The sequence below is a fragment of the Pithys albifrons genome, chromosome 3 (genome assembly GCF_047495875.1).
Source record: "Pithys albifrons albifrons isolate INPA30051 chromosome 3, PitAlb_v1, whole genome shotgun sequence".
In the NCBI taxonomy this organism is placed as follows: Eukaryota; Metazoa; Chordata; class Aves; order Passeriformes; family Thamnophilidae; genus Pithys; species Pithys albifrons.
This window is the reverse complement of record NC_092460.1, coordinates 95,427,582-95,440,980: the sequence shown is the minus strand read 5'-3', so window position 1 is coordinate 95,440,980 and position 13,399 is coordinate 95,427,582. Positions and strand designations below refer to the sequence as shown.

Below are 13,399 nucleotides of genomic sequence, written 5' to 3'. Positions count from 1 at the left end.
TGCCAGAGCTCATTGGATGAAGGGAATCTACAGGGAGCAGATGAGACCTTGTGTGCTGAATGAAAGAATGTACTCAGAGAAGAAAAGCATGTGAAGTCAAGCCTGCTCCAACAGAAAGAAAGTGTGTCAACCTGGGTTGTTTTTCCTTTGCGAATGGAGTCAAAAGTATTTGAGAAGTGATGACTAGTATATAAGACAGCCTTCCTATGCCATTTAGGTAGCAGCATATGCCCACAAAGTCAATAAGAAGTCTGGCTGAATGCAACATAACACAATTTCAAACAGGATTCTGATCACTCTCCTAGTCCCAAACCAACTGGATACCCAGGCGAGTAGGGTGCCCTTCTCTGGAGGAAAAATGTCCTGGACGTTGCAATCTGGAGTTGAAACAGCTGGACCTTCCTGAGCCCAGTGTCCAAAGGGCTTTGTAAGAGGTGACTGCGGAAGGAATCTCTTCTCCTGACCCCACACCACCTCCACACAATGAGCATGTTATAACAATGCAAACAGCAGGTTATAAAATGTCCAATGCCTACCGCTTCTCGCAGGCACAGTTTCTTTAGCTCTTCCAAGCGCTGGCGCAGTGTCTCTTCCAAAGCTTCTTGCCTGGATTTCAGTGCAGCCAGCATGTCTTTCTTGGCAGACTGAGAACTATCTGACTCTTGGGAACCTGTCAATAAACAATGATTTCACTAGGTCAGCTGACAACAGAACACACATCTGGAGCGCTTGTAATTTTACCAAAGCCTGGATGCAGTCTTTCCAAAAAAAAATTGGACTATGACATGAAGCAGGTGTTACCCAGTCATGATTGTTTACAGCAAATCCTTAATGTTTAAGCAAACAGTCAGAGATTGGACAGTGGAGCACATTAAGACATTTGTAATCATTATCTGGAAAAATAAAAGCATCAAAATTATTAATCTAAAGATCCTAGAACAAAAACACATACAATTCCCATGAATGTTCCCAATGGCAAGTAACAGTATAGTTTACAAAGCCCTGGAGATGCATTTTTTGGAAATTAAGCCTAAGAGAAGCCAATTGACAACACTGCCTACTTCTTAAGAACTGCAATTATCCTAGTAGCAAACATGTAATTCAATCCACTTACAGGGCCTGTTCTATGAAAAACTGTAATGGAACAAAATTGCCCCGCAAGATTCCTGTAAAACACACAAAAACAACAACAACCATAGGTCCTTCTGGGGTAGTAGCTGTTTATTGTGAAGATGTAGGTTGAGAGATGTAAACTGGATGTCCAAATGGTTTGGCTTTTCAAGTAGAAATTACCCAGAAACTTCCACTGAAGTAAGTCCATCCATTGAGTCAGACTGTTGCTCAGATGTCATAACAACATTTGTAATTTCAGCACTTTAGGGGAACTTGTTGATGAGTAACCTTATCCTTTGTCACTATGTTTCCTCCTGCATCCAGTAAAGGATGGAGATTCTCCTGATCCCTCCTTTGGCTGCTGATGTATTAATATAGAAATATTTTTTACAGCAGTGATCAGATTAAGCTCTAGTTGGGCTTTGGCCCCTCTAAATTTCTCCCTGTATAACCTCATGAAATTCTTGTAGTTCTCTTAAGTTACCTGCCCCTGTCCTTTTCCCCCTGAGTTCCTGCCAACGCTCTCTGTTCAGCACGGCTGGACTCCTTCCCTGCTGGCACATGGCACTGGGGACAGCCTGCTCCTGTTCCTTTAGAATTTCCTTCTTGAAGAATGTCCAGCCTTCCTGGACTCCTTTGTCCTTCAGGACTGCCTTCCAAGGGACTCTGCCAACCATTCTCCTGAACAGGCCAAAGTCTGCCCTCTCAAAGTCCAAGGTGTCAGTTCTGTTGACCCCTCTCCTTACTTCTACAAGAACTGAAAACTCTGTGATTTTGGGATCATTGAGCCCAAGAGAGCCTCCAACCACCAAATCACCCATCAGTCTTTCTCTGTTCACAAATAGCAGGTCCAGGGGGCACCTTTCCTAGCTGGCTCGTCACCAGGTGTCAGAAAGATCCAGCAGCCTCCTGCACTGTTTCCTCTTTGCTGTTACTGTATTTCCATCAGACACTTGGTAAGCTGAAGACACCCACGAGAACAAGGGCTAGCAATGGGCAGGGAGTTGGACTAGATAATCTTCAAGGTCCCTTCCAACCCAAGGGACCAACCCAAACTGTACCATTGCTCCCTTGGCAGATATGATATAGGACCCTGTGTGACCCACAATCTTGGACTGGCAGGGGAATCCTTCAACCCACATAAAATAGCACTGGACACCTATGTGAAGACAGCTGGATTGTGCTCGGTGCTCTGTAGGGAGTTCTTGTAGGATGGTGTTGGTTTATGCCTCTAGAAAAGCCTTTGACTTGGCAATGCTTTCAAAGGGATTCCTCCCAGCCCTCAGTGGACTCAGCACCTGCTGTTCTAGGCTGACTCTGGGGGGCTCTCCTGCCCCTCTCGAGCAATGGCACAGAGAAAGCAGACCTTTATGATCTACAGGAGTCAGATACAACAGGATGCTTCATGGAATTGTCAGTTGGGGGTGAGAAGGGGCTTCTAGATATATTTGCTGCTTGGCCATCAAGCATTCAGTGAAAACACTCAGCTCAAAGGAGGTTGAAAAAGCTGCTATTTCACAGAGCTTTGGAAGGAACCTGGGAACAACTCTTTGTTTTGGCAGCAAAACAGTGAAATTTGTGCTTTCAGCTTCATCTTTCATTGCTACTATTCCAGCAGACCATTAAAGCTAAAATGAAAGATGACTGAGGCAAAAAATGCCACAAAACAGTTCTGCATTGGCCCAGGGGGAGCAGAGAATCACAGATCTTTTCCACTAATGTTTTCCGCAGTTTTCATAGAGGAAGACAGCTGGCATTTTTTCTATGAAACACCATCCTGCTTTGTCACACCTTTTATTGGGCTGTCCTGAGGCAGGGGTGGTGGAAAAGGTCTCTCTAAAGGTCAGCCAGGTTGAGCATTATCAGACAAAGAAGGAGAACCTCGTGGTAAGACGCTTGTTTAGTTGCTGTAGTCATCCTTGTTTGATTTGTGTTTGCCCTCACAGAGCAACAAAACTCTATTCTGCACACCCATCTGTGCTGCAAGAACTTGATGGGATCTTCTAACAGAGCCCTGTGTTTGCACTGGCAGGGAAAGCCCTCTGCAGCATTTAGGAATTCTTAATAGTAACCCTGGTGAGCAGTTACCAGCAAAACTGAACTGCTGAATTTCTTCACGGACTTGTCAACAAACTGCAGTCCTGGTAAAAAGTTGCTCGTGATTCCAGCAGATGTTTCAGACCTTTTCTTTTTCTTTTATGATAACTTTAATGACCTATGTTTTCCTTTCAACTGCTCTTCCCCTTTCCTTCCTCTCTCTGCTCCACACCTCCGCGCCAGCCTCAGATTTATTTTTAAAAGCTATTAGTTTTTGCACTGTGGGTTGCCACAGCAGCTACATACAAACACTTAAAAGCATAAGAACAGCCTAAAGCCTGGCCAGATGCCTGCACTGATTCGGGGTATGCTGACAAGAAGAAAATGAACCGCTTCTGGCTGAGCTGGTACGGACCCAAATCAAGCACAGACAGTTCACAGCATCTGCTCCAGCTGTGCTTACCCTGTGTGAGAACTATGCTGGTCTCACCCCTGATGCCATCAGTGGCAGTGCCCACTGAGTGCACATTTTGTCATCTTTTTCACTCCTCCCAGAAAGCAAAGGAACTGCGGGAGAACTGGAAGTGCCCTGACACATTCTGAGTGAAGCAATGGAATTACTGCTGACACCGAAGTTAACCATTCCTTGGCACTAATCTTTGCTTGCTTTATTTAAAAGCTGAACTGTTTTGGGGTGCATTATTAGATATTTATGGGGGTTGGATTCTCTACTTGTTCTCACAGGTAAAAAGCAAATGGAAACCTGATCAGTCAAAGAATTGCACCTTGTGTGAGATGCTTGTAAATGAGCATAGAAGACTGCTTTGTATTGCTGGGGTGCCTACAGCTTCCATTAGAGGCTTTTTATTTATAAATATGTATTAATCCAGCCTTGAGCAAGGCTGTGACCACAGACCTACTTCTAAACCCAGCGGCAATTGACCCAAAAATGTCAGGAAAATCAAAAGACCATAAAAACAACCAAAGAAATAATCGAAGACCAGCACAAACCAAAATCAATCCAGCACATACTACCTTAAATCAGACGTATTAAATAAAATGCTCACTGAGCTACAGCTGCCCAGCGCCTTCTAAAGGGGATCATCAACAGAGAAAAGTCAGTCCTGAAAGATCAAACCTAACACAGGAGACTCCTGCTGTAACAGAAATGGTTGAGTGGGAGGTTTTCTCAGGTGTTTTATCTCCGCCAGTTGTTTAATGCAGTAAACAGGAGAAACGTTTCTGAAATAGTTGATTTTCCTGTACAGCATTTGAACCTTACTGTGAAAATTATTATTCAGCCTCCATCCTATTTGCTGTGCAAAGTTTTAGCAAACTCTGCATTTTAACACATATTTGATATCCCTAAAAGAAAAAGTGTTATGAAAACACACTGGGTAATAAGTATGGGGCCTTCTCTTTGTTGGGCACCAGGAACCTGATGAACCGGGGGCTGGTTTTATGTGTATTTCTTCCTTGGCATACAGGATGAGACACAGGTCTCAGTGACCTAAATGTTCACTTAATACCCTACTAGTTTGTGGAAACATCTTTTGACACCCACTTGGCCTCTCTGGGCAATTTCTCCATCCAATGACATTCAAAATATCAGCTGTAAAACAGGAGAAAACATGTTCCTCCCTGTCCAACTTTTCTAACAGAATTCATGGCTGAACTTCATCGGTGCTGACAGGCTGATGTCTGATTGCTGCAACACTGGTGAGGTCAGGGCAGTCTCAGGGATGTTGGCAAGGACATGAAGCAAGTGAGTCAAAGGATCTGACCAAGTGCAGTGCTGTGCAGGTCTGCTGGGGACTTGGATACCAGGTGTTGGCTTTGATTTAAAGGTTGTCAAAGAGATGAGACCAGTAATACAAGTCTCCACTTAGCAGAGGAAAGCCCTACCAGTGACTCATTGTTTGTCCCTATTTAGTCCACCTATTGTAGCAGAGTGGAGGTCAGCTTGGAAAAGGGATAAATGAGGAGGATGAAAAAAAGCAGGGAGGACAGATGGGATGCTGAAGAGCAGAGTGAGTCGTCTTGGAGACAGTAACTGTGAGGGAAGAGGAGATGCAACAAGGTGGCTGAGGAGCAGCAAGACAAAGCATTCAGGCATCTCCTCTTTCTCATTCCATTAGTCTCCTGTTCCAGGAAAAACACATCTAAATATGGCAAACTGTCCATGCTACCATCCGGCTGCCAGCTCCAGCTCACTGGCATTTGGTCGAGGGCCCTGTGGAAGGCTGTCCCTTGAGTGGGAAGGGAAGTTTCCCCCACACTTGCTCTGTGCCAGAGCTAGGGCTGACTCACCGTGCCAGGATGTCAGTGCACAACAGCCCACAGCCTCAGATGGCCGCTATCTCCCATTCTCCTGTCTCTGCCCAGCAAATAGGATATCCTCCGCAGCACACAGGAGTCCAGCTGGAGCTGCTCTGCACAGGATGTGCTCAGATATCCTGTGGGCGACCCGTGTTAGCGAGTCCCTGTGCTCACGGGCCCTGACGGAGACCATGCGGGTGCTGTTTATCGGCTCCGACACCCGCTGGGCGGTCCAGCTGGGACACAGCCCTGCCGGATGGAGCGTCGGGGCCTGGGAACTGGCTGGCTGGGCTCTGTCGTGGCATTTCCAAACACAAACAGGCCCCTGCACAGGAAACCTCCACTGCTGCCGAAGGAATGGGACTCAGGAGCTGGAGGCTCCTTGAACGTGTCTGCAGAGTTAAAGCAGAGATGCTCTTCTGTGGTGTCTCCTCTGCCCATGGAGATGGAAAAGGTTGGTCTGGGGTTCAATCCAACAATAACCCAGTAATTGCAGGGCTCCTCACTAGCTCAGAATCCTGAAGAGCTCTTATGGCACAGGCTGCTCTGAAGGAAAAATCCACCTCAGATCTAATTTCATTTTGTTCTGCAGGCATTGATTAGAGTTCCTGCCAGTGTAAAAGTAGAGCTTTCATTCACAGGAAAATCTTATCAAACATATCCAGGAATGGCCCATAGTTCCTGAGCAGATGATTCCTGGGCCAAATTATAGCAGCCCACTGTTCTAAGGAGGGTCCTTCAGATCCAAAATGAGAACAAAAGTTACACAGTCAGCTTATCAGAAATGAACTTTAGCATCAGGCATCAAAATTACAATTCTGCAGTGGACAGACTGAGATCAAGGACCTGAGAAACATCGAAAAACTGAGGCTTTGGCCCTGGATCGCTGTGATCATGAGACAGCCACTTCCCAGTGTAAGACTCTATCTCCCCTTGGCTGTGTCTTGAGATTCAAAGTGATGGGGGGCAGTGACTGCCTCACACTGCACTGCAAGGTCTTTGCCAGACAGTGCGACAGCTGGAAGCAACAATAAACTTTTTGTTGCAGACTTACTGCAAACTCAGGGGAGATATGCCCATTTTGTCATGTTCTTCATGGCACTGACAACCCCTTCAGTGAGGAGGAGTGAGATGAAGGGAGGAAATGACTACAAGTAACTTTCAGAAAAAAAGGACTGAGAACAGTAGGGAAGTGGGGGCACACTGAGACTCAGTCCTGCCCTTGTGATTTCGAGTCACTTGAGGTATTTATAGCCTGCAAATCTACTGTGGCTACTTAATCATTTGCACTTATTCTCTCCAGTGTGCAGGCTGTACCGCGATAACCCATCATTGTTGTAGTTGTGTGCTGATACTCTTTGGTACAATGGGAGGAAACACAAAGGCTGGGACAGAGCCAGTGACTGTGCCCAGTGGGACAGGCATTGAATAACCCCCCATCCAGTGGGACAGGGATGGGTCACCTCTGCTAGCCAGGCTCAAAGGAAGGGGCTCTTTGAGCAGAGGGGTCTGAGTGACTGCATGGAATCAATCCAGGGTTTCCAACTCCCTGGTATCTGTCCTCTGCCAGATGTTTTCTCTCAATACTTCCTTGCAGCTGTTTGTAGGTGCTGGAAGGTGCACAGCAGCAGCAAACCCCACAGCTCTCCTTAACATTTTGTGAAAAGCTCTGTCTTCAGTGCTGGTAGAACATAAAACGCAGCTCTGAAGATAGGAACCCAGAGGGAATCATGCTTGCCTGCCACACCACCAGCACCTTGACAGAAACAGAGGTTCATACAGCCTTACTCAGGCAGACAGATCCTCCTACCCAAGACTGAAGAAATTACTCACCTGGTCAATGAACTTTGCATGGGTCTAGTTACTACTGCAGTTCTGCTGAGTCTACAAATCCCATGCTCAGCCAGAAAGGATTTGAGCAGGGAGCACAAAAAAAAAAAGAAATAAAACCATGGGCAGATCCTAGTTTGGAATTTCCATCCACATAACCCTGATAGGTGCTGGCCATACAGCAGCTTTCCTGGGCCTGATTTTCTGCTAGTTTTCACCTGGCTACTGCTCTCTCCAGGTGTAAGAGCAGAAGCAGACCCCCCTGTTCTTTTCCAGGAATGCAAAAAGTCAGTGTATATGGAAACAGGACTACTACCAAGTAGCTCTCACAAACTTGGGAATGGTGCCCAGGAGGCTGAGATCTTGGAAAGACCTCAAGAACTTTCTTGGGGTACTTAACGTTATTTACTTTCCAGCAGGAGAGCTGGAAAAACTGCCAAACAAACAAAGAGTTCCAACAACCCAACACCAGTCTGGGAGCTGCTGAGCTACTGCAACTCCCCAAGCAATGGGAGGCACAGACAGTGGATTGTATACTTTGTCAGGAAGACCTCAGGAGCAGAAAGGCAACTCTGTTTGCAGGCAAGGCAAGGAATTGCACAGGAGCAAGCTCTGTAAGTACAGCACATTTTAACCCCTTGCTGAACAGGGAAGTGTAGTTTTTAAGAGACATGAAGGATAGAGTGACAAAAAGCTTGTTCTACTGCACCAGCGTGGGCTCAGTTTTAAAGCATTTGCATTCTTTGATGAGCTCCTCCCTTGTCCAAATATGAGAAGGTTTTTCTCTGCTGTTTTACATCTCAGCACATTCGGTTTTGATAACTTGATGTGATGTTTAACAGAAGGTTAATTAAATGAAACTGTTAATTATAGTGGTACCAGCAACTTTGCTCTCCTGAAGACCTTCTCACCTAAGCAGCTTCAAGCTCTTTGAAAACTATCAACCCCTGCTCTGTGCCTACAGTGACATTTATCACTGTGTTACACACAGCTTGCCTGGCTCAGACAGACAGAAAGGTATTAAAGAAATACAACCTCCTGACTACACTTCTCTGCTCATGCTTTAGCTCTCCTTCCCTTAGGTTTCTTTCAGTTTCTTCCTCACACGAGAAGGTGATCTAAGCCACAGAAAGAAACCTCTGCCCACCACTGGTTTGGTAGAGAGCGCGAGGGAATAGCTCTGTTGAGCCTGGACACAAACCAAATTCCAGCAACAGAGAGGCAAAGCAGATGTGCACTCTATGAAGAAGATACTCTGCCTCAACTCTGCTGAGGGACATCACCAGTTCCAAGCCTCAGTTTCCCTCATAAGCTGCACTGGGTGACTGCTTCCCCACTGCTAGGTGGGCACTCCTTCACAAACCCATCTGCCTTGGGATGAGCTGGGTGCCTTGGGATGGTGAGGGTAGAAACCGTGAAGAGAGACCACATTTCAGCTGGAAATGGAGAGGTTGGAGATGACATCCTGGAGGAAACGAGTGGTGGTAAAGAGAGAGGGGGAGGCTGCTGCCTATGCTGTTTGTGGAGCAATGTGCTGAGAGATGGATCAACACCTGGACAGACAAACAGGCTAAAGGGAAGTGACTTCCATTTCTGCAGCTTAGCTTCTGGCTGCTCCCCATTACACCATGGCCATGGCCCTTCCCACCATCTTCCCTCCAGTTACAGGATAAAGGACCTACCTGATGACAGAAGACTCCCGCTGCTGCCGCTGATAATTTTGCCTTTACTCCCCATGTTGGCCAGCTTTGAGGTCTTGAGTGTTCCAGTTTCAGTCAGGTCAATCGCAATCTCACTCAGGCTTCTTGCAGCATGAATCTTGGACTGGAGATGGACACAGGAGTCAGTAATGATCCAACACTTCTTTAAAGCTCACAGAAGGAAAAAGACCTTTCCCTGTGGCAGGAAACAGGACTCCACAGCAAACTTGGATTATTTTACAAGAATAGAAGCAATCTGGCACAGATTGCTGCACTTTTTATGTTTGTAAGTGGGTACAGCTCTGGCATCTCTTCCTGTTGTTTGGATTTTTCTCTGCTTTGCTATGCACATTTTTCCCTCTTAAACAAAAGACGTATGGAGCCACTGTTTTACCACATACAATAAGAAACTTTCAGAAATGCCTGCATAATAACCTGAAAAGCTCAAAAGCTAAAGACCATCTACAGCATCTAAAGGAAGCCAGGAGGGGCCTTTACAAATCTGCAGTAAGCTTTGGACCAAGACACAATGAGGATGTGGCTTAAAAGGGCTGTCATGAGAAGCTAGAAGAAAACACTGGCAGGAAAACACATTCAGGTTACTGTCCAGACTAACAAGCCTGTCCTATGAGGGACCTCTTCAAAACTTTAACATTACTCCAGTAAGAAACAACAGGCAGCCCAACTCAGTAACTGGCCACACAAGGGCAGGGAGTTACCTATTATTCACCACCAAAAGTCACCCAGATTGTTGTAATTTGTAATCACAAGAAAGTAAACATGAATAGTGTGTAAACCTATAGAATAGAACAGAACAGAAGAGAACAGAATAGAATAGAATAGAATAGAATAGAATAGAATAGAATAGAATAGAATAGAATAGAATAGAATATTCCAGCTGAAAGGGACCTGACATATGAGGGTCTTGGGTGGCCGGAAGAGTTTTTCAGTCCTTTTTCTGACTGGTACAGCTTTAGGATCAACTTAAAATAGCAACTGCCACATCAGAACAACCCTCTCCAGTCCTGTCTCATTTCTGACTTGGGTTATCTCCAAGAACTTAAAATAAAAGTAAGGAAACTTTTCATTAAGCCATTGTGGAATAATCTGTCCACGTGGAAAATTTCCTCCTGCCTCTTCTGAACCAATATTTATGCTCTGAGTTCAATTTTATGTATTGGTTGTTGAATTCACCTCAGGTAACATGCCATAATAACAAGGAGTGAACTGACAATCAGGGAGAAGGTTGCTGCCTGTAACAAGGCACACAAAGAGACTGCTATTTATCTCCAAACCTGGAAATCTGCTTCTTGCTGCTGACCCTCATGTGAATCCCTCCATCACAGATGGAGGGAGCTTGGAGCTCAGTCCATTGCCCAAATCTCACAAGCCTTGTGCTTCTGAGCTTGAACCGGCCTGGCCTTGCAGGGCCACTGACCTGAAACTTTCATTTCCCACAACACAGAAAGCTGTAGGCACATATTTTCAAGGCTCTTCAACTGCATAAAGCATTTTATCCAAGAAGGTGGTGAAGCCTTGGTTCAGGATCACCTTCTCAAGACCAGAAGAGACTCAGCCCCAGCCATATAGTTCAGGCAATGGGCACATCATCACATTGCTAACAAATCAGAAGCTGATTGACATCCACGTACCAGAGAGGGATCTCTTCCCACTGGAAGTAACATGAAACAGGATTACAGGGAATGCTTGCCATGACAGGATTTTCAGTATTACTTCACATCCTCAGGAAGAAGAAACCATTTTAACAAGAACTAAGGCTAAATTGATGGGCACACTGAGCTTCTTAGCTCTGTTACTGATGTGTTGTGGAGTTTTGGGTAAGACACTTAAGGTTAAGTTCTTAGTGATCCCCTGCCTCTGTTTGCATATCAGTGAAATAATAAGGGAAGGAAAATGTCTCCCTGTTGTACACTGCATTTTTAAGATTAATTTAAGACTGCAAATGAAGACAGCATTGGGAAAGCCTTACACTGAAAACACTCTCAAAAGTATTATAATAATTTAATATTCTTAGGTATTCATAGGCTCCAGTATTACCATTCTGAGGTACACAAATGCCTCACAAGCCTATTTCCACAACCCCAAGTAATAGGGCATGTGTCCTCATTCGTCTGAGCGCAGAGGCTGAACTACCTGCCAAGATGTCAGAGCAGATCAGTCAACCAGTTTTGACTCTCTTCAACTAATGTTGGAACCAGCTAGACACTTCTCATTCCCAGCAGTTCTTCCCTAAAATCAGACCCTGAAGAAGGACAGCAATCTTTAGCTTACTGGATCAGATGTTTCTGGTCAGAAACAAGGCCTGTGAAACATGTTCTCCAAACAGCTCTGGAAGGTTAGTTGTAGGTGAAGAGGAAAGTCACCGCTTTTATCTAACGAGATTTCCAGCTACTGAAGTCTTGATAAGGGGCCTGAGCATGAACTCCTGTCTTGCTGCAATGCCAGACCTTTGGAGGTTGTGGGAGAACAGGAGGTAACAAGCCTTCTGACTGCCTCTGTCCTGCTGATTTATCCCCTGCAGGTGTACATATGCTGCATGACATGTATGCAGGGTTATGAGTACCTTGCATAAGCCCAAGAACAGCCACACAGATCAAACCCAGTGTCTACCTGACCCAATCCATTGAATCCTTGTCTCAGAAAGGCACAAACCCCAAGTCTGCACAGACAGATCCACCTTTCCTGCACTGTGAGACCAGTGGTTTTCCTGTATTTGTAGGATAGTTATAGCAAGATGCCCTATAGTTTATTTCCACTCATATCGAGAATGCAAATTGGGGCACACTCTGGCTCTACCTGTCTGACTGGGCACCAACCAAACTGCTGAGTGAAGACAATGAGGGTGCTGGGTTCTGTTGTGCTCTTGACTGACACACCAAGCCAGCAGTGGCTGGAAGCGTGCCCTACACAGGGCAAACAAAAAAACAAAGCTTGGCACCCCTGGAGGTGGGAGAGAGGAAAACCAAACCAGTAGAGAGCAGATAGGACCAGCAGGGCAGAATGAGCTTTCGCTACAGAGGGTACAATTTAAACCTGCTGAAGCCACAGAATGTTTCAGATCTGACTACAGTTGTGCTAATGGTAGCCTGCATTAAACAGTGGGGATGCAGCATCTCCTGAAAGGAATAGGGTTAATATTACATGTTGCTCAGTCCCTGCTGCCTGTGCTCCCTACAGCAATGCCAATCAGCATCGGGTGGTCTCGTGCTTAGGACAGGCTCTCAGCAGCAGCAGGAATCAGACCAACAGCTCATTCCACACAGGCCACTGAGCAGCAGCCAGTGCGAGGCCTGGGCAGGCTGTGTGCTGCACCACAACGGTGGAAAGCTGGATTACACCCCATTAGCACTCCCCTGAGCCCTGCAGTCCCTCCAGGCTCAGAAATTTTAAAGCACTTAGCGCAGACCTGCCAAGTCTCATTTATACGGAGGGAGACTGGCTCATTCATGAGTCATTTCAGAGCATGGGGCCAAACTGATCCCCAGTGCTGTTCTGACAGGGTCAGAGGGTGAAGAAAAATCCATAAGTGAAAAGCAGGAGTAGATGGACACTAGGGATGAATTTATCCCTCTTTCTGAAGTGCCGGGGCTTTGCTGGAGGTGATTGTTGGAAACCCTTGGCCTATTTTCTCCTGGTTCACTCAGACAAAAAGCCTTGCACTTGGTGGAACGTGCTGTTGAAAATTCCCACAAAATGGCACTTCTCAAGGTTTCTAGGCCAAATGTTTGATTGACTCAGTGCAGTCAACAGAGCAAAGACATGCCTTGAAGTCCTGCTGCATCTGTCTCCCCCCCGCAAAAAACCAGGAAGCTGACAGGAGTTCTGCACACTGACAAGCTTGCTTGGGAAGCTGGGGATCTTTTCAGTCTCCATGTCACGCTTCGATTGCAGGGAGAGAGAGACAGATCAGCAGGGAGAGACGCTGGGAACCTGGAGCTGGCAGAAGTTCAGCACGGAGTGAGGCTGCAAAGACGGCTGGAAGCTCGCTTGCAAAAGGGTCAGAATCCAGGAAAAGTTGATTTATTTCTTTCAAAAGCAAGTGAAGGATTTTTTTTCCAGTGGACCTGTGCAGAAGGTTCAGATCCAACTGGTGCCCAGTTATGTGAGGAACAGAGTTCAAGCTTTTTATTACTACGTCACATCTGCCATCTAATCTACATCACTGGAGCAAAGGCTCAGCTGCAGTGAGCTCCAGCAGGCTTTTTCTTCTAAGTTTGTTTTTATTTTTCTTTCTTTTGTCAAAATGATATGAAATGCCAAGTTTGGACATGAAAGGAAGGAATATCTAAGTTTTGCTTTGAAGTTGGAGATTCAATTGAAGTGGAGCCTGAGGTTTAAGGGGCTGCAAACCCATGTGACCTGAAACTCAAATAAATGTT

At 45.8% G+C, this 13,399-nt stretch overlaps 1 protein-coding gene across 8 annotated transcripts in view; it reads right to left on the bottom strand.

Moving 5' to 3' along the window:
• The window catches only part of FRMD4A (FERM domain containing 4A), a 371,927-nt gene that overhangs the window by 18,433 nt on the left and 340,095 nt on the right, over positions 1 to 13,399 (bottom strand). For all 8 annotated transcript variants that reach the window (XM_071552779.1, XM_071552782.1, XM_071552780.1 and 5 more), the window contains 2 exons: positions 8,982 to 9,123; positions 537 to 670 (listed from right to left, as the gene is read on the bottom strand). In XM_071552779.1, coding sequence (XP_071408880.1) covers positions 537 to 670; positions 8,982 to 9,123 — 276 coding nt within the window. The remainder of the gene's footprint in view (positions 1 to 536; positions 671 to 8,981; positions 9,124 to 13,399) is intronic.